The sequence below is a fragment of the Netta rufina genome (assembly GCF_964035555.1).
Source record: "Netta rufina genome assembly, chromosome: 23".
Taxonomy (NCBI): Eukaryota; Metazoa; Chordata; class Aves; order Anseriformes; family Anatidae; genus Netta; species Netta rufina.
In genome coordinates, this window is record NC_140147.1 from 4,137,724 (window position 1) to 4,159,480 (window position 21,757).

Here is a 21,757-nt window from a genome sequence, read left to right on the forward strand (position 1 = left end):
GCCAAAGACCCAGCCGGGCTCTTGTGCTTTCACTCGCAGCTGCAGCTGCCGATTTTCGCTGTAAGCCCTTGTGCCTAGAAGGCCCAGAGCGAGGGATTCTGGGACGCGCTGATTGAAGACAGCACCAGCGCGGAGACCATTGCTCAGACTTTCCCTGTCTGTCGCCCCAACGCTCAACCCACAGAGAGGGAAATAAAAAAAAAAAGAAAAAAAAAAAAAAAAGAAGAAAAGAGAGGAAAAAAAAAAAAAAAAGGCAGAGAGCAAAACGGACTCACGCTCGCCCCTTCCCACCCACGCGGCGCTCTGCGTGCTTCGCTGTGCCGGCACCGCGCGGGCGCGCGCCAGCCCTCGCCCGGGTCACCCAGCCCGTGGGGACAGACCCCGAAACCGGGCGGTGGAACTGGGTGAAACTGGGTGAAACTGGGTGAAACTGGGCTGCGTGGCGCCCCGCCACCCCCGGAGCGCGCCGGGCGCCTTGCAGCGTGGAGCTCGCCGTGCACCAAGGTGCGAACTGGCGGCGGGCACCCGAGAGGCGCCCCGGTTGTGTCCCTGCTGCGGTGTTTTGGAAGGGAAATAATCAAAGCATGGTTTTTGGGCTACCTTTTGCAGCACGAGGGAACGCCGGCACGCACGGCCGGGCAGCGTGCAGCCGGTGCCACGCACCACACGGCCGGATCCTGGTGCAGTGCCCTGGGATGAGCGCGCTGGGAGCAAAGCCCTGCCCGTGGGGGAGCCCCGCACACACCGCGGCGCCCCACAACGTGCTGGGACCACCGGGGTGCTCCCAGAAGCAGCCAAACGCCCTGGGGAAATGTCCCCAGGTCCCTTCTGCACGCAAAGGCCACCAAAGGAGGGGTTCCCCAGCAGAGGGGTGCAACAGCCACCGAATGCTCACCCCCCCAGACCCCTGCACGGGACCAGGACACCGCTCGGCGCATCGCCCCAACAACCCCGGAGCAGCAGCACCAACGGCAACCTCAACGGACGAGCGGCGGGGAGCAGAGGGACACGGAGCACGCCGCGACCCCACAATGTACACCTTGGCTGCACCTCGCCCCTCCTGAGACAGACCCCACAGAACCACCCCGGCCATTTGGGGGGGCTTTGCAGAGCATCCCCCGGAGACCCGCGCCCACCCCGGCACCGGCAGCCCCCGAGGACCACGAGCGGACCGCCCGGCGCATCCCAACCCCGAAATTCACCACGCTGGGGAGGGGACGGGGGGGTCTCAACGCAAACCAGGGGTCACCCCGCATCCGGGCGGCCCCGCCACAGCCCGGCATCGGGCAGCCGGCCCCGCGGGGGGGGCCCCGCTCTGTCGCCAAGTGACCCCCCCCGGCCCCGGCCCTCCTGCTCCCCCCAAAACGCTCCCGTGGCGAGCCCGGAAGTAGGAAGCAGCCCTCCCCAGCGCTGCCCTGTTTACCAAGAGCTGGTTCCAAGCACTCGGGAGAATAGCAGGAGCATTTCAAGGCCCTGTTTCCACTCGGCTGACACACACTATTTATAGAAGCCCACAATTCTCCCAGAGCTTTCCTCGGGATCTCAGCAGAAATAGCCTGCCCCGGGTCTCTGCTGCCTCCTCTAAGGAGGCCAGGGCAGCGCCGGCCCCCCCCCAGGCTCCCTATAACCTTCCACGGGTTTCCATCGCTTCTCCCCCGCCGGCCGCCCGCTCCCCGCGCGTCCTTGGCTCCCCCGGCCCCGCCGCGGTGCCAGCCCCTCGCCTCCCCTCCCCGGCCACCTCCGGCTCCTCCCGGCCCGGTGCCGGCGGTTTCGGTGGCGGAGGGAAGGAGCCGGGCTCCAGTTCGGTCCGGGGAGCTGCTGGTGACGGCGCTGGGGGGCAAATTGTGGGGCTGGGAGGGGGGGGGGGGGGACAGGGACGCGAGAGCGGCCGGGCGAACGCCACCTCCTCGCGCCGAACTGCATTGGAGCGCGGCGGAGCCACGGGGGACTCGCACCAGGGATGGAGTTGGCCTATTCAGGTTACAGAGACATGGCAGAGCGGAATTTGGCGCCGCGCCATCCCTTCTCCAGCCCCCCCCCAACCCCCCCCCCCCTCTTTCCCTCCCTGCCTCCCTCCTTCCTCCCCTCCCCACCACCACCACCGCCACCACCACCACCACCACCCTCCTCTGCAAATTCCTCAGACCGGCAGGAGAGCCAGTGTAAGGGGACACCTGGGGGTGGTGGTGGTGGTGGTGGTGAGGAGGGGGGGGGGGGGGGTTGGTTTGGAAAGCTTGGGGGGCCGCGGGGGCCCCCAGCTTCGTCCGCCTGGCCCCCCGAAAAGCCCCCCGCTCGGCTTCCCGGCTGCAAAGCGTCGGGGCAGGATGCGTGCCCGCGCCCTCGGGGCTCGCTTCTGCTCTCTGTCACGCCAGGATAAATCTGGAGTGACTCCCCGGCGCGCCGGGGCTCGCAGCAAGCACACAATGAGCTCAGACCGCGGCTTTTTGGTCGCTGCTCTCGCAGCAGCCGGCCAAGTGGCTTCGTGCACAAGGCCACCTGGTCGCGGCCGGGGCCAGTTCCTCCCACGGCAAGTAAACAAGCGGGGACCCGGCTGCCTCCACCTGCCCCCGGGCCTCCCTCCCCGGGGCTTTTCGAGGCCGCCGGCGGCGAGACCCCCGCGGGGTGGCCGCAGCCGCCCCCCCTTTTGGGGTCCCCGCGGTCCCCACGGTCCCCGGTGCCCCGCGCGCGTGCCAAAAAAGCGCAAGGGGGGCTCGGAAACGGGGTGCCAGGGGGGGTGGGTGGAAGGATCCGACAGGCAACCACATTTTAGGGTACTGGGGGGGGGACAGAAGCCACAGGCACCCGCCGAGCCCTGCGCAAGGGGAAGGCGCCGCGGAGAGCACGAGTTGGGGCCAGCACCCCCTCCCCGGTGCCCCCCGCCGCCGGCTCCCCGCGCACCCAACCGGGCTGCGGGGGGGGTCAGGCTCTGCCCCGGGGGTCAGGGGGTTGGTAAAGGGGGGGGGAAGCTCCTGACGCCCCCCAGGGCTGCGAGGATAACCCCAAATTTTGTTGACATGTTCCGTTCCGCCTTCTAGCGGACGGAGCCGGCTCTGACAGCTGTCACTCAGCGCTCGCAGCCCGGGGGGAGCCGGGGGGGGGCCGGCCGGGGGAGGCGGCTGAACTCGTGCAAATGGGGCACGGCGGGGGATTTTTTTTCTTGGGGGGGGGGGGGGGAAGGAGGGGAGGAGGGGGCGATCGCCAGGACGCCCCCCCCAGCCCCGTCTCCCCCCCTCTCCCCCTCCCTGCTCCCCTCGCCCCCCCTCTCCCCTCCCCAAGTGCCATTAAACTCCTGCAATTTGGCACCAACTCGCCGCGCGCAACTTCGGCGGAGGGGACAGCGGGGGGGGGGCACACACACACACACACACACACACACACACGGCGGGGGGGGGGCGCGCCTCCCTCCCCCTCCACCCTCTCTCTACCAACAAGCTGGGTGCCCCCCAACAACACCCCCGATCCCTTTCTCCCTCCCTTTCGCCCCCCTTTACCCCTCCGCCTCCCCACCCACGACCCCCCCACCTCCAGCCACGACCCCCCCCCGGGTCCCAGCCCCACACAAAGGCAACGGGGGGGTGGGGGGGAAGAGGAAGGGGGACGGGGACGCCCCGCTACTCACCCGCCGGCTGCTGCGCTCCGAGCCCCCCGGAGCCCGCCCGCTTGGGGAGGCTCCTGCCGTCCGCCGGGGCTGCGTCCTGGCCGCCCGCGGGAGTCCCGGAGCCCTCGGCACCGCTCGCCACCTTCAACGAGAGCATTTCCAGCGCCTCCTGCTCACATTCTCCCCAGGCAACTCCGCTCCTGCCAGCCCGCCCCCTCCTCCGTCCCCTGCCTGCTCTTTTCCTCTCGCCTTTCCTCCTTTCCCCTCTTCCCCCCCAGCCCCCCCACCCCTATTTGATTTTTTTTTTTTTGCCCTGTTTTTCTCCTCTCTCCCCCTCTGCCGCTCGGCTTGTTTTTTTTTTATCCTCCTCTTTTTTTTTTTCCTCCTCTTTTTTTTTTTTTTTTCCTCCGCTTTTTTTTTTCCCCTCCTCTCTCTCTCTCTCTCTTTTTTTTTCAAATTTTTCTCTCTCTCCCCCCCCCCCCCCCCTTCGCCTCGCACACACACAAAAGGCAGCGGAGCGGGAGGCGGAGGGGAACCGACCTCCCCTCTGCGCCTCCGCCGCTCAGCCGCCTGCGGAAAGCAAAGAAAGACACAGCGCAGCAGAGCCCTGGCTTGCTGCTGCCTCCCCCCTTCCTCCTCCTCCTCCTCCTCCTCCTCCACCTCCTCCTCCTCCTCCTCCTCCTCCCTCGCTCTTGCCTTCTGCCGCTCCCGGCTTTGTGGGGGCTGGGAAAGGGGGGAGCGGAGCCGGCGGCGCGGCGCGCCCTGCCCTCTCCGTGCGCGGCGGGGACCGCGGCTCCGCTTCGCTCCGCTGTCAGCGGCACGGCCAGCATCCGGCACCCCGGGGAGCCGTGCAGCACCGCCGGGGCATGCCGGGCCTTGTAGTCCTTCCTTCTCTCCCCCCCCCGCCTTCTCGTTTCTCTTCCCTCCTTCCTTTTTTCCCCCCCCCCGCCCCTTCTCCTCTCCCCGCTTTTCTCCTCCCCGTCGCCGCGAAGCGGGGAGGGGCGCGCAGGGGCGCGCATCTCCGCGCTCTGCTTGGGGAGGGGGGATTCAATTTGTTTTTTTTTTTTTTTTTTTTTTTCTGGGGGGGGGGGGTATCCACCCGGAGGGTGTTTTGCCCACCCCCCCCGCCCCCCGGGATGCCCACCCCCCCACACAAGTGGGATGCACGGGGCATTGCTGCCCTCTCCCGGGTTGCACCCGCACTGCGCTCCCCGTTAGGATGCGGGGTTTGGGGGGCGCGCAGGCAGCCCGCAGACCCCCCCCCCTCCCCGCCCCAATCCTCGGTCCGAATTTCCCCCGTGGCACACCCCCTTGAAGCCACCTCATTAGCCTTTTTTTCTTTTTTTTCTTTTTTTTTCTTTTTTCCCCACTTAATTATTATTTTTTCTAAGTTAGCTGTGGCTAGGGCCTGGCAGCACTGGAAACTTCCCCGCTGTTTGCTAACGCCCCGCTCCTCCACCCCCAGGGCACGGTGCTGTGCAGGGGTCCCCTCTTGGCCACGTCCCCCTTGGCACGGAGGGGACCCCGGGGGGGCAGGTGGTGACCAAAACCACCCAGGACGGTGGTGGCAGGGCGGGGAGATGTCCCCCAGCTGCCATCGTGCCCTGTGACCTCCCTCCTCGTGGCTCCTCGAGCATCCTCAGTGCCTTCCCTCCAAGGCTGCGCCGATGTTAATGTTCCCAGATACAATATAATTAACGCAGATAATGCCGCTGATGTTTGTTGTGACACCGTGGTTTTGTGAGTGACGAGTGAAGGGTTAACTCCAGGGAATTGGGAATATTGCTCGGCTGCTAATAACACGTGAGTCATCGATGAAATAACACATGGGTGCAGGGAGACACGCAGCACCTGGCTTTACAGCAGCCCTCTGCCTCACCGGCGTGCTGCACCTTGGGTTTTCATCTGTGGTCGGGGATCAACAGGCGGCAGGGAGGGAATCGGCGCTCAGGAGACGTGCCGGGCTCCCCAGCTCCGCCGCCAGACTGGGATAAACTGGTTGAACTGGGGTCGGATCGAGAGCTGCCTTCCGGCATGGACTCATCACTGCGCTTCGTATCCGAAATGCCAGCGGCTCCATCCCTGGGCTCTGCTCACCCCAGCAGGCTCGGATTTGGGACTGGGGTGAGGACGGGGACCCGTCTGCATCGCTCCCAGCTCCTGCAAACCCTGCGGAGAGGAGGCCCGGCGCTCCAGCCCGGTCAGCAGAGGAATCTGCACACGCAGACAGGATCGCTGCAATTGCTGGTGGCTGAGTGAGCAACTTTGCAGGCTTCCTCGTCCCCTCGCCCTGAATGTCAGCTTTGAATTTTCTTGCTATTTTTAGGGACGGTTCAAACCCGAGGAATATCCCTCCCCGCTCGCCTCGCGGGGCTCTGCACCGTATGAATATTGCAGGGGCTGTGCCTTGATGTTACCTGCCCCGCGTGCGCGTGTGCCCTGGGCCAGCAGGACAGGGGGGATGCCTTGCGTGCGCGGGGAGAGAAGGAGGTTGTGCAGAAAACATTACACTGCAAGCAGAATGGGTTGGAATGTAAAAGATTTATTAATTTAATCCGAAGCATTAAAAGGTCATGTATTAATCAAAGAGATGCTTAAAACTGTCAAAGTCCTTTGTCAGGTTTGAAGTGCATCTCTATAGTTATCATAAAATATATATACCCGTCTGGCATCGAGCCCTCGCCAGGGCTGGGAGCGGGCGAGAAGGAGCAAAGTGAGGCTCTTCGCAGCGGGGTCCCTGCAGAGGGGCACCCACCGGGGCTCTGCTGGGCTCCCATGGGTGCCCAGCACCCCCCCATCGAGCTGGGTGACCCTGCTTGTCCCCAGGCATGGGTTTGTCCCCCCCTTGAGTCCTGCTGGTGGTCCCTGGAGGTCCCCAGCTGGCCGCAGGGCTGCTTTGGGGCAGGACGCTCGTGGGGATGGCTTTTGGGGAGGGGTCCCCCTCACCCCGAGCCCCCAAAGCTGCGGGTGGGCAGCGGTGCCAGGGGGCGTCGGGGCGGGGGCGCAGCGCCCACGCCACCCGTGTCCCGGTTCCACGCGTGGCCAGCCCTTCGGTGCCACGGGGCGGGGAAGGGGGTGGCCAAAACGGGTCCCCAGGGTCCCCCGGGTCACCCGGGCCCCCCGGTCCCTCTCGCAGCCAAGTGCTGTGTCAGCAGCGTTGGCGTGGACCTCCGCTACCATCTAGCGGCTGCTTTGCCGAGCCGGGGCCACCGCTGTCCCCGGGTCCCAGCCCCGTGTCGCCGTGCCACGGGGGTGGCCGCACCGGATTGAAATCCCCCCCCCCGTGCCCACCCACCGCTGCCCAAAGTCAGGGAGGGGGGGGTGAAGGCTCTGCTCGCCACCCTCCTTGAGGTTATAGGGTCACCGGGTGACCCCACCGCATTGTCCCCGCGCTGCATTTGTCCCCTGAGGGCTTGTGGTGGCCTCGCTCACTGGGGACAGCAGCTGGGACCCCCCCCCCCAAAGCCACCCCCGGGTGGGATCTGAGGGCTGGGGGGGCTTTGGAGACAGCAGGGTGCAGCGGGGGGAGCGGGGTGCGTGGTGGGGGGGAAGAGGAAGGGATGGCAAGGGGGGGGTGCTGGATGTGGGAGCTGCCTTTGGGGTGGAGAGCAGCATCCCCCAACCCCAATTGGGGCTGGGGGCTTCCTGCCCCTCTGCTGATGTAGGGGCCATCCTGATTTTACCCCAAAAACTGCAGCAGAGAAGACTTCGCCCCCCCCCCACACACACACACCTCGGAAGCCCTGGAGCAGGGCGTTCCCCAGGCTGCCAACCCCTCCTGCATTTAGGATTTTGCCGAAACGCAAACATCCCCGTGCCACCCGGCAGCACCACGTCCCGGCAGAGCAGCGCTGCTGCTGCGACACCTCTGTGCCTGCCGCGCTTCGCCTCGCTCCTCAAACCCCACGGCCCCAAACCCCTGCCAGCACCGGGTCCTGGCTCTGTGGGGCCAAAATATGGGGAGAGCTGGGGGCAGAGGGGCCGTGCCATCGGGTAGCGCCTGCAGCGGCCGTGCACAGCCTGCCTCGCTCCCCAGCTGCAGTCACAGATGTTGCCGTGGCCACTGCGTGGCCGTTCCCGACCCTGGGCTGCTTTTTTTCCATGGAAAAATGTGCCCCCTCCCAGCTGGAGGTGCCGAGCCGCTGCGTGACCGCGAAGCAATCCCCCCCTCGTGCCTCAGTTTCCCCTCTGGGCACGGTCCCCGCGGGCCTGGGCCAGCAGTCACGAGGCTGGCCAAGCCTAAAATTGCATTCTTGGCCACCTTCCACTGTTGTCTGGCCATCGCCACCGCGGGGACGATGCAAGGGCCGGGAGCGAGGCGGGCTCTGCCAGCCCCCGGGGTGCTCGGGTCGGAGGGGACGGGGACGGACGCGGGGTCCCCGGGGCTGTGCCGGGTGGGGATGGGACCTCGCCGCGGCGTTTGGTGGCAGTGAGGACCCCCCCGGGGGTGGTGGTGGTGGTGGTGGCAGCGCCGCAGCTCCCTCGTGCCAGGGTCTGCGGCGCCGGCCATCTGCAGCGGTCTCACACCTGCGCCCACCGCGCTTGGCACCGTGCGGGCACCGCGCTCCAGCACCCCTCGAGCGGGGAGCGCGGCCAAACGGGGCCAGGATCTGCGGCAGCAAGAGAGATGGGCCTGGGCACCGTGGGGATGGGGGGGCCTGGAGGCGGAGGGGGGGGGTCCCGGAGGTGTAGGGGGGGGCCTGGGGGTGTAGGGGAGGTCCTGGGGTGCGTGGGGAGGGGGATTTGATGCCACGGGGTGCGTGCGCGGGGAGGGGAGGTGGTGCTGAGCTGGTTTTCTTTCCTCCCCAGAAGCTGCTGCAGCCACGGCTCGGCTCTGCGGCGCTACCTGGGGTGCTGCAGGGAGCCGGGCAGCGGGGAGGGGAAGGGGCCAGCCCAGAGCCTCCCCCCCCCCCCAGGTCTGGATGCTGCTCTCTGCCCTCCCCGGCCCCCCCGGGGCTGGTGGCCGTGCCCCGCGGTGGCTGTCCCTCCATCCCCGCTCCCCAGGTCGATGGAGCCCGGCATTAACATAAAATCAATGCCCCCCGAAGCTGCGCCCTTTAACCCCTTCGCCCCCACCTCGAGACACCCGGGGGGGGGGTTGGAAGGACAGACGGACACAACAGGGCCCCCCCCACGGCCTCGAGCCCCACTGCCTGTCCCTTACAGCCTCGTGACAGCAGGGGACAGATGAAGGGGACAGGCCCAGGGGCGCGCAGGAGGCTGCAGCAGGGAGGTGGCAGAGCCCCAGCTTGGCCTCGTCCCCGAGCTTTTTGCTGCCCAAACCCCGCTGCCAATTCGGGACCGTGGGGAGAGGTCTCTGCAGGTCCCCCCCCCCGGGGGCACGGCACGGAGCAAACACCCGCAGCCAGCCCTGGGGCAGGGCAGGGGGCACGCGCACCCATCCTGCCACCGGCGCAAATGGGGACGGGGGGTGCTGGGCTGGGGACACAGGGGTCATGGGGGTGACCTCGCACCCGGGGGGTGTCAGGATCCGGCCCATGCAGCAGCCAGGATGCCCGCGCCCGCTGCCAGCCTGCCCCTCCGCGCCAGGCCCCGGATTTGCATTTTTATTTCTTTTTAAGTGAATTTCGTGCTGGAGGAGGAAATTGCAGAGCGGGGGCTGATCCTGCCCGCTGCTGCCCCCGGGGTCACCCTGCCATGGGGCTGGGGGTCAGCACAGTGCCCCCCCAGCCCTTGGTGGCACCAAGGTGACATCCATGGGCGCAGCCATCGGTCCCCATCGCGGTGGCCGTCCCCTCTGCTCCCAGCACCGCTGCTTCCAGTCCCCTTCTCCCCCCCCCGGGTGCCCAAAACGTGCCAGGGTGGGGACATTCCCCTGGGGTTTTGGGGCTGTGCAGGGCTTGGCGAGCAGGGGGTGAGCCACGGTGCTCCCCCCTGGCTGGAGGGCTTTGTGGGGGTTAGAGGGGGACAACACGGGTGTCCCCATGGGGACAAGGGACACCCCTTTGGGTAAGGGTGCTCCTTGCATGTGGCTTTTGGGATTTGTGTGAACACGTGTGTGCCACACGCGGGCAGCAGCTGGGGGGGGGGACGGAGCCGCCGCGATGCCCACGGGGCACAGGCGGCCCCGAGATCCCATGCGCCCCTGGGTGGCAGCGGCTGCAGTTTGGTGACATGGGGCCTGGCAGCGCCGCTCTGATCCCTGCTGGGCACCAGAGGGACCCCATGGGATGGGGCAGGGGATGGGGCAGGGGGTGGGATGGGATGGGGCATGGGATGGGGCATGGGATGGAATGGGATGGGATTGGGTATGGGATGGGGTATGGGATGATGGGGCATGGCACAGGGCACAGGGTGGGACATGGCAAGGGATGGGGTATGGGATGGGATGGGGTATGGGATGAGGCAAGGCATGGGATATGGCACGGGATGGGGCATGGGATGGGTTATGGGATGGGATGGGATGGGGCACGGGGTGGCCGCACCCAGCCCTGCCCCGCTCCCTGCCCAGGGCAATCCCTGGCCCCAGGGTGAGGGGATGGAGCCAGGCGAGGGGTGCGCGGTGTCCCCAGCGGTGTCCCCAGCGGTGTCCCCAGTGGTGTCCCCGATCCCCTGCCCCCTTTCCCCACCTGCTGCCCCCCCCCCCCAGTGCTGGGGAATTCATTAGGGGCCACAGCAGGGGCAATTAACCCCTTCCTCCCCAGCCTCATGCATGGGATCCCCCCCCCCTTTCCTTTTCTCTGCCCCCCCCAACACTGCCCAAGCCCCCCCCAAACGAAGCCGGGGCCGCCTGCCTCCTTAGCACAAAGCCCCGAGGGGGGGGGGCAGCAGGAGGGGACGGTCCCCCCCCAAAAAAAGCTTTAAAACTCCAATGCTGCCCCCTCCCCTGCTGGTTTGGGGGTTTTATTTGCAAGGGGAACCTCAAATGGCTCGGGGGGGGGGGGGGAGGCATGCAGCCCCCCCAATGTGGGGCCAGAAGGACCCAGGCTTGTTAGAAAGGTTTTTATTTCTCTCTATTTACAGACTGGAATTAAAAAAAAAAAATAATTAACAACAAACCCGTCCCTTCACCCCCACCCCCCCCCGGTGGCACAGCCTGGGGGGCACGCGGCTGGGTGCCCCCCCCCCGGCCCTACCGCATGGCTGCGGGGGGGGGTTCCTGGCCATGGGGGGGGTCCTGGCCATGGGGGGGTCCTGGCCATGGGGGGCAGGGCTGGGACCAAGCCTGGAACATGGGGTAGGGGGTGCCCAGTTGGGGTGCCCCCCCCCAGTGCCATCACATTCACATTGTGCCCCGTGCCTCCACGATGCCCCCCCCCCACTTAATGCTTGCTGCAGGGGGTGAATCCACCCCTTGCCCCCCCCGTAAGGCAACAGGGCCGTGGGAACAGCCCCTGGGACAGACCCCCCCCCTGCACTCAGGACCCCCTGTGCCCCCCCCCCCACTGCAAGCAGGGGTTTATGGCTTTGAGGATTTGGCTGTAATTTAAGGATAGGAAATAAAGGGGGGGGGGAGCAAGGAGTCCTGTCCCCCCCCCTGCATATAGGGGTCCCTGTGTGTCTCCTGGGGCGTGTGTGGGGGGGCAACTGTATAAATTAAAGGCGATATAAGGGGGGGGCTGAAGCTCAGTGCTAGGATCTGGGGGGGTGAGCCCCCCCTCTGCCCCCCCCCCCGGGCTATGCAGAGCTGGGGGCGAGGGGATGGGGCTGGTGTGGGGAGGGGGCACCCCCGGACCCCCCCCCTCCGAGGCCTCTGCTGCTGTGGGGTAGGGGTGTGGGGGGCACGGGGGGGGCGCGGGGGGGCACCCACCATCCTCCCCCCAACCAAAGCACTTCTCAGGTTCAAAGCTGGCTGCGAAGGCAACGAGAGAGGGGGTGGGGGGGTGAGCACGGAGGGGGGGGGGGGGCACATCTGGGCAAGGCGCTGCCCCCCTGAGTCCAAAATCCTTGTGCAAAGCCCCCCCCCCAAAAAAAAGAGGGGCACCCCCCGCACCGCCCCATGGCCATTTACAGGGGGGGCACAGGCAACGGGAGCGAGAAACCCCCCTGCAAAAAGGGGGGCGATTAATGCCCCCCCCCGAACCCCCCGCCCTCCCAGCAGGGGGTCACTGGTTGTCCCCCGGCTGGTACTGGGGCTCGGTGGCCGTGAAGTAGTCCTCGAGGAAGGACTGGAGGTACTCGAAGGTGGGGCGCTCCTCGGGCTCCCGCTTCCAGCACTGCACCATCACCTCGTGCAGCGAGGGGGGGCAGTTCCCGGGGCACTGCATGCGGTACCCCCGCTCCACCTGCTCCAGCACCTCCCGGTTGTTCATCCCTAGGAGGTAAGGATCCGGCCCCGTCAGCATCCCGCACTCCCCGCCGGGGAAACCGAGGGTCCTGCGCCCACCCGAGGGTGCCCACCCAAAGGTGCCCACCCGAGGGTGCCCACCCTGCCCGGGGGGGGGGGTTGTACCTGGGTAGGGCACCCGGCCTTTGGTCACCAGCTCGGTCAGGAGGATGCCGAAGGACCAGACGTCCGACTTGATGGTGAACTTGCCAAAAAGCGCCGCCTCCGGGGCCGTCCACTTGATGGGGAATTTGGCACCTGGGGGGGGGGGGCAAGGGGGAAAGGGGTGAGCCACGGCTGGGGCACCCCAGGGCACCCACACCCAGGGTAACCCACACCTGGGGTGCCCAGCACCCAGGGAACCCATCGCTTGGGGTGCCCATCATCTGGGGTACCCAGCACCTGGGGTACCTATTAATTGGGGTATCTAGCACCCCGGGTGCTTATTATTGGGGGTGCCCAGAACTTGGGGTGCCCAGCGCCCAGGGAACCCATCATCTGGGATGCCCAGCACCCGTGGCACCTATTAATGGGGGTGCCCAGCACCCAGGGAACCCCTCACTTGGGGTACCTATTAATGGGGGTACCCATTAATGGGGGTACCCAGCATCAAAGGAACCCATCACTTGGGGTACCCAGCACCTGGGGTACCTATTAATAGGGGTACTCAGCACCTGGGGTACCCAGCACCTGGGGTACCCATCACTTGGGGCACCCACCCCCCAGGGCACCCAGCACCGGGGGTGACAGCTCCAGGCCCATGCTAGGGCCCAGCATGGACAGGGCAGCGGTCCCCAAAGCTTTGGGACCGGGGGGGGCTCACCCTGGCGCGCCGTGTACTCGTCATCCTCGATGAGGCGGGCGAGGCCGAAGTCAGCGATCTTGCACACCAGGTTGTCGCCCACCAGGATGTTGGCAGCGCGCAGGTCCCGGTGGATGTAGTTCATCCGCTCGATGTAGGCCATGCCCGCGGCGATCTGGGGCGGGGGGGAGAAGCGTTGGCACCCTTGGGTGTCCCCCCACGGGGGCGCCCACCCTGTGCCAGCCTCCCCGGTACCTGTGCAGCCATGTCCACCAGCTGGGGCAGCTTCAGGTAGCGGCCGTCGCCGTCCTTTAGGAAGTCCAGCAGGCTGCCTGGGGGCAGAGGGTGCCAGTCACAGAGCCAGCCGTGCCCACCCAAGGGTGCTCTCCCCTTTAGGGACCCTGCTGTGCCCACCCAAGGGTGCCCTCCCCATAGGAACCCAACCGTGCCCACCCAGGGAAGCCTCGGACCAGGTCCCTGCGCGCCCTGGCCGTGCCCAGGCAGGGTGGGGGCAGCTCCGGGGGACCAAGCAGGGCACCCATGGGTGCTGCCAGCCCCTCACCTTGGCTCATGAACTCGGTGACGATGTAGATGGGCTCCTCCGACACCACGGCGTAGAGCTGCACCAGCTTGTCGTGCCGCAGCCGCTTCATGATCTGAGCCTCCTCCAGGAAGGCCTCGGGGGACATGGTGCCCGGCTTCAGCGTCTTCACCGCCACCTTGGTGGTGCCGTTCCACGTGCCTGGCCCGGGGACACCGCGTCACCAGGAGGACCCCAAGGGGGACACCCGGCCCCCGCAGGGCCAGGATGGAGGGTGCGTGGATGGAGGGGTGCGTGGATGGGGGGCGCATGGATGGGGGGCGCATGGATGGGGGGCGCATGGATCCATGCATGGATGGAGAGGTGCACGGGCAGGTGAAGGGTGGGTGGTTGCATGGATGCGTGGTTGGAGAGCTGCGTGGGTGGAGGGACGAGCAGAGGAGCAAGGAATTCGGGCCAGGGCAATCAAGGGCCGTGCTACCACCGTGCCCAACCCAACTCAAAGACCTCACCTCGTGGCACGGGTTCGAGGCACCCGCGGGCTCGCCTAACCCCGTTCCCCATCCATCCACGCGGAGCGGTGCCGAGCACCGCCCGGTCCCCACGATGCTGCCTGGGGGGCTGCTCGTGCCCCCGAGCCCCCCGCCCCGGCCGGCTGGGCCAGCCTTACCCATCCACACGTCTCCGAAACATCCCATGCCGAGTTTCTCGTCCAGGCTGATGGATTCCCGCGCTATCTCCCAGGCGTCCTTAGCTAATCCCAAGGTCTGGGGCTTCATAGCGGGGCACGGGAGGGTGAGCAGATGGCACAACCCGTCGTTGTACTCTGCAGGGGCGCAGGGAAGGGGGGAGGCAGGGAGGGGGAGTGATGGGATGAAGGCAGCATGCACGCCGAGCGGGGGGAGCGCGGGGCGCGGGAGGAAGAGGAAGACGACGAGGGACCCCCCCCCAGGCCTGGTTTTGTCTCCTGCTCATGGCCCCATCTGGGATATGAGGTTATATGGGATCTATATTTGCGGGGAGCACTCGGGGTGCCCTGAAAAAGCAGGGGGTGGGACATTGCCCCAGGGCACCAGGAGCCTGTGCCCATCTCTTGGGGGGGGGTGCCAGGCCTGGGGGTGCCCCCGCCGCTTTCCCCTCCCTTCTCCGCTCGCCCCGGCTCGCCCGCCGGGCCCTACCCATCCACACTTCCCCGAACTGCCCGTTGCCCAGCTTCTTGAGCAGCTGCAGGGACTCGCGGGGGATCTCCCACACGTCTTTGGTTTTGACCGAGAGGTCGGCCAGCTTGGGGGTCCCCTTGGGGCACGGCACGGCCAGGCGGCAGCACAGCCCGGCCGCCCGCTCTGCGGCACCGGGGAGAGGCAGGCGTCACCCCGGGGTGCCCCCAACCCTCGCCCCCCGCTCTGATCCTGCTGCAGTGCCCCCCTCCCCAAAACACACACGTGGGGTGCGCTCCCTCCCACCGGGGACAGCCCTGCAGCCCCCCAGCTCTGTTACGGGGTGATGCCCCCCCCCAGACCCGGGGGCTATTTACCTTCTCCGGAGGCCGGGTGCTCCCTGCACCGAGGACACGGAAGATTGGGGACCCCCGGGGGTCCCCCTCTGCTGCCACCAGCACAGCCCCCTCCTCCTCCAGTTAAACCCAGTTGGCCCAGCAGGCTGGGTGTTGCCAACCGGTCCCGTGGGCTTTCCCCACCGCCCCCCACCACCCCCCCACAGCCCTCCCACCCTACCTATGTAGTGCTGGACCAGCTGCTGCACAGTGTCGAACTGGGCCCGCGTGGTGATGTAGTACCCCCCGCTGTCCAGCTTTCGGATCTTATAGTGCTTCACGTGGTCACCCTTGGCCTCGTCCCAGTCTCGGATGGAGAGGGAGTAGGCACCTGGGTGGGAGCGGGGGTGAGGGGTGGCACGGGGAGGGGCACAGGGCATGGCCCCCCTGACCCCACAGCCCCCTATACCATCCCCATGGCCCCCCTGACCCCACAGCCCCCCACACCATCCCCACAGCCCCCTATACCATCCCCATGTCCCCCCTGACCCTACAGCCCCCTACACCATCCCCATGTCCCCCTACACCATCCCCATGTCCCCCCTGACCCCACAGCCCCCCACACCATCCCCACGGCCCCCTACACCATCCCCATGGCCCCCCTGACCCCACAGCCCCCCACACCATCCCCATGTCCCCCTACACCATCCCCATGTCCCCCCTGACCCCACAGCCCCCCACACCATCCCCATGTCCCCCTACACCATCCCCATGTCCCCCCTGACCCTACAGCCCCCTACACCATTCCCATGGCCCCCCTGACCCCACAACCCCCCCCCACCGTCCCCACGCCCCCCACCTTTCGTCGTCTCGCTCTCCCGGATGAGGAAGGTGCCCCTGCAGTTCCCATGGCACAGGAGCTGCCGCTCTGCATCCTTGCGCCCAATTTTCCCAAAGTACCACCTGTGGGGGGGGGCAGGGGTGGCATCAGCACCAGGGGGGCACCCATGGGTGCCCCGAGTCCCCTTCTTGGCACCATGGACCTCACTTTGCAGCGGGGCCAAGCAAGGTGTGAGCATCGCGCGAGCATCACGGCACGGTTACGGGGTGCCAGCATGCCTGGGTGTCCCCCCCCGTGTCCCCCCCACCCCATACTCACTCCTCTGCCTGGATGGAGTCCACGGGGGCCACGTAGTTGCTGGGGATGTAGCCCGTGTCGCCCGAGCTCAGCGACCTGGCCTCCCACCAGTCACCCTCGCTGGGGAGAGACGGACGGACGGTGAGGAGGGGCGGACAGACGGACACCCAGACCCACCCCGCGCACAGCACCCCCAGCCCCCGCTGTCCCCCACCCCCGAGGGCACCCACCCCAGGGCTCTGCTGGGGCCACCCAACTCGTGACACACGTGGGTTGTCTTACTGGTGCCCAGTAAGGAGGAGGGTCCCCAGCCTGGCTCATACTGGGAGTACTGGGAGCACCTTCCCAAGTGGGATAGGGGGCCGGGGGGGGTGCAGGGGGGGGGCTCACGTGTTGTTGATGATGTGGAACTTCTCCCCTTTCTGAAAGCTCAGGTCATCCTCTGTCCTGGCCTCGTAGTCGTACAGGGCGATGAAAAGCGTCACGCCCCCCCCTGCGGCACACGGAGGGCACCGTGGGCGAGCCCCGTCCCGGCCAGCACCCATGGGTGCAGCCAGGACCCCCCCCACAGCCCCCTCCCCAGCTCGCCACTGACCTGTGATGCTGCTGCCGTGCGCCTGCAGCGTGTTGGAGGGGTAAAAGGGCGCAGGGGTGGGCACGGCGGGGCCGTGGAAGTTGTTGAAGTCGGGGATGTGGGTGAAGGCGCCGCCGAGCTGCGCGGGGTCGGGGTCGTACTGCAGGGGGGGCACCGACGAGGGCCCCCCGCCGCTCCCCGCCTGCCCCTTGCCGGCCACCTTCTCCTTGCAGTGCACGCAGCCCATCCTGGCACGGCCTGCGGGGCGGACAGACGGACGGACGTGGGACTGACGGATGCTTACAGGCAGCCCGACTTCCCCTGCACCCCCCCCCCACCCCTCCCCAGCACCCAGGGGTGCTCCCCTCCGCCGCGACCCCACTCACGGTGACGGCTCCGCGGGGTCACTTCAGCTGCTCCATGGCACCGCGGGGAGGACGAGAGGCACCTGGGGACGGCGGGGAGGGCGTCAGGAGGGGGGGCAGAGCCCCTGCGTGGGCTAAAACATCCCCGCCAGGCTTCCAAAAACCCCGCACGGGCTGCCAGACCCCCGCCAGGCTTCAAACATCGCCGCATGGGCTGCGAGAAGCCTGCATGCTTGCAATACCCCCTGCACGGGCTTAAATACCCCTCCCCGAGCCGAAACGCCCCTGCACAGGATATAATACCCCCGCGAGGTCTTCAGCCTTGCTGCACGGGCTCGAAGGGCTGTGCAGGAGCTCAAACACCCCTGCAGGAGCTGCAGCCCGGCTGCACGAGCTGCAATATTTCTGCACGGGCTGAAACCACATCCCGCCAGGTCCCCCCCCCCAGCCAGCCCAGCGCCTCCTTCCAGGCAGCGCAGCGTCCCCCCAGCCGCCCCGCCGGGGCCGGAGGGAGCCCCCCAAAAACGTCCCCGTCCCCGTAACCCTGAGCTGCTGGGGGAACTGGTGGCTCGGGGCAGGAAGGGCCCCACTCGCCTCGCTGCGGTTGCGGCCGCGCTTTTCCGGCCAGCGCTGTGAGAAGGTGTGGAGGAGGAGGAGGAAATAGGACCGAGGAGGAAAGGGACGGAGCTGGGCCCTAAGCCCTGGCCCCCCGGGGGAGCTGCCCCAAGAGGGATGGAGATTTGGGGGTCCCAGCCCTGCGGGGGTCCCACCCCCACGGGGGTGACGGCCCGGGGCTGTGCTCGGTGCCGCAGCCACGTCCCGGCCCCTGGGCACAGCTCAGGTCCTCTCCCCGAGATCTGAGAGGCAAATGTGGGGGTTTTGGGGCCGAGGAAATGTTTCACGTAGCTTTCCCCCATCCCAGTCCCTGGCTCTCCTTTCCTTCTCTCAGCAGCAGGTTTCGAAGCACCAAACAAGCTCGAGCGGCCCCGGGCTCTCCGTGGCCACCTGGGCTTTCAACACCGGCCGTTTGGCAAGGCCGGGGCTGTTGCAGCCGGGACAGAATTGCCAAACCCGAGAGGGCCTGGCTGTTTTTTTGGGGCTTTTTTTTTTTTTTTACTTTTCTGAGAAGAAGTTGGTGTTTCAGCTGACAGCCGTTTCCAGCTCTCGCAAACCCTCTTCATAACCCTCTTCATGAGAAACCCCGGCCCCCTCGCTGGCACCGCGCTCCGACACTTCCCATTTTGCCGAATTTCTCCGCTGAACTCAGCAGCCGGGGGTCAGGGAGGGCACGGGGCAGCTCCCAGACAGGCACAGACCCCAAATACCCCCGCACCTTGGGGCTTAGCCCCAACCACCACACAGCATCCCACCCGCCCTCGAAGGCTGGCCCCCAAAAACGGCTCCCTGGGGTCATTTTTGGGGAGGGGACGCGTGCTGGCGGCCGGCCCTGGGAGCAGATGGGCAGCGAGCCCCCCCCCCAGGCCGGCTCCACCTGCGCCGGTGCCACCACGGTGCCAGCTCGTGCCCCGCCGTGCCCCCTCCGTGCCGCACAGACACCCGGCCAACTCGTCCCCCCCCCGCTGCCACGGGTCTGGGAACTGTCACCGTCCTCCTGGCCATCTGCTCCCCCTGTCCCCCCCCGACCCCAGAGCCTGGTTTCCCGGTGCTGGTGGCACGGGGAGGTTTCCAAAGCGGGTGGTGGCCAAGGAATGAGCTCAGGAAGGGAGGGACCAGGAGCGCTGCCCCAGCCCTGAGCCGGGGTCTGGTGTCCCCAGATGTCACCCTGCTGTCACCCCATGGGATCACCCCAGCCCCTTTCCAAGGGGACGGAGGGGTCGGGCTCGTGGGGGTGCAGACGCACAGAGAGCTCTGGAGGCTCTCCGAATACCCCAGACCCGGTGCCCTGGGGACAAACCGAGGTGGCATCGGGACCAGCGCCTGGCCAAAGGGGGGGACCCCACAGGGACGGGGAGCAGGGGGCACCCCACGGGCCCTGCTGTCACCTTCACAGCAGGAGGAGGAAGCGGCCAAGGAGAGTGGTGTGGGGGAGGAGGAGGAGGAGGAAGAGGACGGTGCCGTGGCCTCCGAGGGGAACCTTGCGGCTGGCGGGGTCCCAGGCGTTGGGGACGGCAAAACGGGGTCAAAAATGGGATGCTGGCGGGGCTGAGCAGTGACACCGCGTGCTGCAGCCCCTCGGGCACCTTGTGGCCCCCCAGGGCCGTATCCCACCCCCTGCCCTGCGCACTCCCGTCCTTCCCACGTGGCCCCGCACCCCTGGCAGCTCTCTGCCCTGCCGCAGCCTCCCTGGGGGAAGAGGAACCGAGATCGCTGCACGGCGCAGCCTGCGGGGTCCCCTCGGTCACCCTGTGGCACTGGGGTCCCAGCTGCAGCCTGGCGGGGGACGGTGCCACCTCTCGGGTCCTCGTTAGGACGTGGGGGCCCACAGCCACCTCCCTTCCCATCAGGAGCCCCGCAGACACCTCCATGGGGGGACGGACAAGGGGACACCTCCTGCCTCCCCACCGCCCCCAACAGATGACAGCATCACCCATGGTGGTCCCAGCGGGTGTCCCACCCTAATGGGGACGTGGCAGGGCAGGGAACCCCACAGCTGCCCATGGGGCACACAGAAGCCCCTTCCCCTCCCTTGCCATGTATGGGGCAGGCTGGGGGGGCTCCACGGTGGCTTTTGCCCCCCCCCTACCAACCCGTGGCTGCCCCAGGAGGTACGGCAGCCCTACAAGCAGTCCACCCCGAGAAGCCCACCTGCGCCAAGCCCCCCAGCCTGGGGGTGCCCCTCGCCCCCCAGCCCCGCGACGGGCCGAGCCGTGGCCCCCGCTCTGCTCTCCCCCCCCGCCTGCCCCCCAGGCCTCCCAGCCCCATGGCTGGCGGGGGGGAAGGCAGGATTTCCGCTGGAAGGAGCAGCAATTCCCGGATCCCAGGGGCTGCAGGGGAGGAGGACGGCGGCCAAGAGCGCAGCGCGGCCCCGAATACAATGTCCCGGGAGGAGCAGGGCGGGGAGGGAATTGTGCGGGGCAGGAAGCGCCGAGTTCCTGCTCCTGCCTGGGACACACCAAGGGGCCGGGGACGAGGCCGAGCCGCCGGTTGCAAGGGGGGGGGGCACCCGGTTGCAATGGGTCCCCCCCCTCCCAACCCCAGCCCTACGTGCGCCCGGAGGTGCCCCCGGCACCCAGCCCTGGCTGGGGGTGGTGGAGGTCGGCACGGCGGTGCTGGCAGGATGGGGGCACCCGTAGGGCTTGGGGGGTCGCAGGTGCCCCCCACCCCATATGGGTCCCCCCCCAGCCCCCTCCCCAGCTCTGTTTTGTCTCAGCAGCCTCCCCATGGCTGCCCTAGTGCCGGGAGGGCAGCTGGAGGCTGCCTCCCCCCCCAAGGATGAGAGAGGCCGGGGGTCTCCTGCCCCCCCCTCCCCACCTCCAGCATCACCGCAGAGGCTGGGGAGGGGGGCAGCGAGGCAGGACCCCCCCCCAAATGGGTTCCCCCAACCCCACGGCTCAGCGCCCCATCCCGAACCCACACCACACTTGAGGCAGGGGGCGGCGCACGGAGACCCCCCCCCAAAAAAAAAAAAACACAAAACACTTAACAAGGGGATAGAGGGGACCCCCCCACCTGCCCACAAACCAACCCGACCCCCCCCCAGCTGCCCTCCCACCACCCCCGTGCATCCCTCCTACCGTCAGCCCTCCTGCTCCGGCTCGCATGGAGCCCGGCGACCCCCGGCCCCCCCCCAACTCCTCTCTCCAGGGGGGTCCCACGGCAGCACCCGGACCCTCCCGGCGCTGGGGGCCGGGGGACGGCTCTGGGGGGGGGGGCTCAGCAAGGCACAGCCGGGTGGGTGCCGAGGGGAGAAGCGGGAGCGCGTGTGCGTGCGGCTCCCCGCCTCGGAGCAGCTCTCGCCGCCGAGCTGAGCTTCCCCTCCCCTCGCCCCCCCTTCCTCCCCGCTCTCCCGGCGATGCTTCATTGTACCAGCCAGCCCCAATGCACGCAGCGGGGCCCAGCACCTTCCCGTGCCCCCCCCCGGGGACATGGTGGCATCGGGGGCGCACACGGGACGGGGGCTTTGGGGAGCCCCATCCGCGGCGCAGCCCCACGCGGGGGCTGCTGGTGGGTTATGGGGTATGTGTGGGGTTGTCGTGTTCCCAAAGCTGTGTGTGTGGGGTCGGGGTGCTGCCTGACCCCAAATGCATCCCTGAGCCCCCCCCCCCGTAGAGCAGGGGATGGCACGGGGACGGGCACGCTGCAAATATGGGGCAGGGATAAAACGAGCCCAAGGAGCGGGGTCTGCGCCGGGACGGGGTGAGCTGGGACAGGGGAAGCTGTGGGATGGTGACGAGTGTCCCAGCTCTCCGGGGGGTGGGACCGTGTCCCCTGGGGGCTTCCGTGGGTCCCCAAAAGGGGCCCGCAGCTCTCAGCCCGCTCGTGTGCTTGCTGCAGCCATCAGCAGCGCCCCAGCCACCGGACTCCTTATTTACGCCTCGCCCGGGTGAGGCTGCAAGTGGGAGGCTCCCAAGATTTGGCACCAAACCCCAAAGCCCAGCCAGCCCCAGGAGAGGAGCTGAGCCCCCCCTGCAGCCCCCCATGGGCTCCCGGACTGGGTGCTGGGACACCGAGAGCCCCTCGAGCTTTTGGCATCCTGGCTCTAGGGGGTCCCGGGGAGGGGTCCCTCGCAGCGGGGGTCCGCCAGGCAGAGTTTTGGGGAGGTGCGAGGTGCTCCCCGCAGGCGCCGACCTCTTCTTTCCTGTGTGACAGCAAGTCCAGCCCCGGGGCTTCCTGTTCTCACGCGGGGATGGGGACGGGGCTGGCCGAGGCCATGGGTCCCCATCGGGACGGGCACGAGGCCACCGGTGCCCCTGGGGGGGGACGGGGTACAGCAGGGGGGCGGCCGCTCACTGCCACCGTCCCATGGGTGCTGCCACCACCGAGGGACCAGGGCAGCTCC

At 67.8% G+C, this 21,757-nt stretch overlaps 2 protein-coding genes across 4 annotated transcripts in view; both read right to left on the minus strand.

Moving 5' to 3' along the window:
- AHDC1 (AT-hook DNA binding motif containing 1) overlaps nucleotides 1–3,755 on the minus strand; it is a gene marked incomplete at its 5' end in the record, with an annotated part of 50,255 nt that extends 46,500 nt beyond the window's left edge. Inside the window, one exon of the mRNA XM_084300527.1 lies at nucleotides 3,620–3,755. Coding sequence (XP_084156653.1) covers nucleotides 3,620–3,755 — 136 coding nt within the window. The remainder of the gene's footprint in view (nucleotides 1–3,619) is intronic.
- Nucleotides 3,756–11,020: 7,265 nt separating this feature from the next.
- Nucleotides 11,021–20,703, minus strand: FGR (FGR proto-oncogene, Src family tyrosine kinase). 3 transcript variants are annotated; one of them, XM_084300889.1, is made up of 13 exons: nucleotides 20,493–20,703; nucleotides 16,819–16,880; nucleotides 16,454–16,690; nucleotides 16,249–16,351; nucleotides 15,880–15,978; nucleotides 15,580–15,683; nucleotides 14,962–15,111; nucleotides 13,899–14,054; nucleotides 13,250–13,429; nucleotides 12,943–13,019; nucleotides 12,709–12,862; nucleotides 12,012–12,143; nucleotides 11,021–11,873 (listed from the first exon to the last, which is right to left on the minus strand). In XM_084300889.1, exons 3-13 carry the CDS (start codon nucleotides 16,677–16,679, stop codon nucleotides 11,665–11,667), a joined length of 1,590 nt encoding a protein of 529 aa, XP_084157015.1. In that variant the 5' UTR covers nucleotides 16,680–16,690; nucleotides 16,819–16,880; nucleotides 20,493–20,703; the 3' UTR covers nucleotides 11,021–11,664. The 3 variants fall into 3 exon arrangements, with proteins under 3 accessions (XP_084157015.1, XP_084157013.1, XP_084157014.1); XM_084300887.1 differs by lacking the exon at nucleotides 13,899–14,054 and adding an exon at nucleotides 14,407–14,571; XM_084300888.1 differs by lacking the exons at nucleotides 13,899–14,054; nucleotides 20,493–20,703 and adding exons at nucleotides 14,407–14,571; nucleotides 17,101–17,192.
- Nucleotides 20,704–21,757: the final 1,054 nt, after the last annotated feature.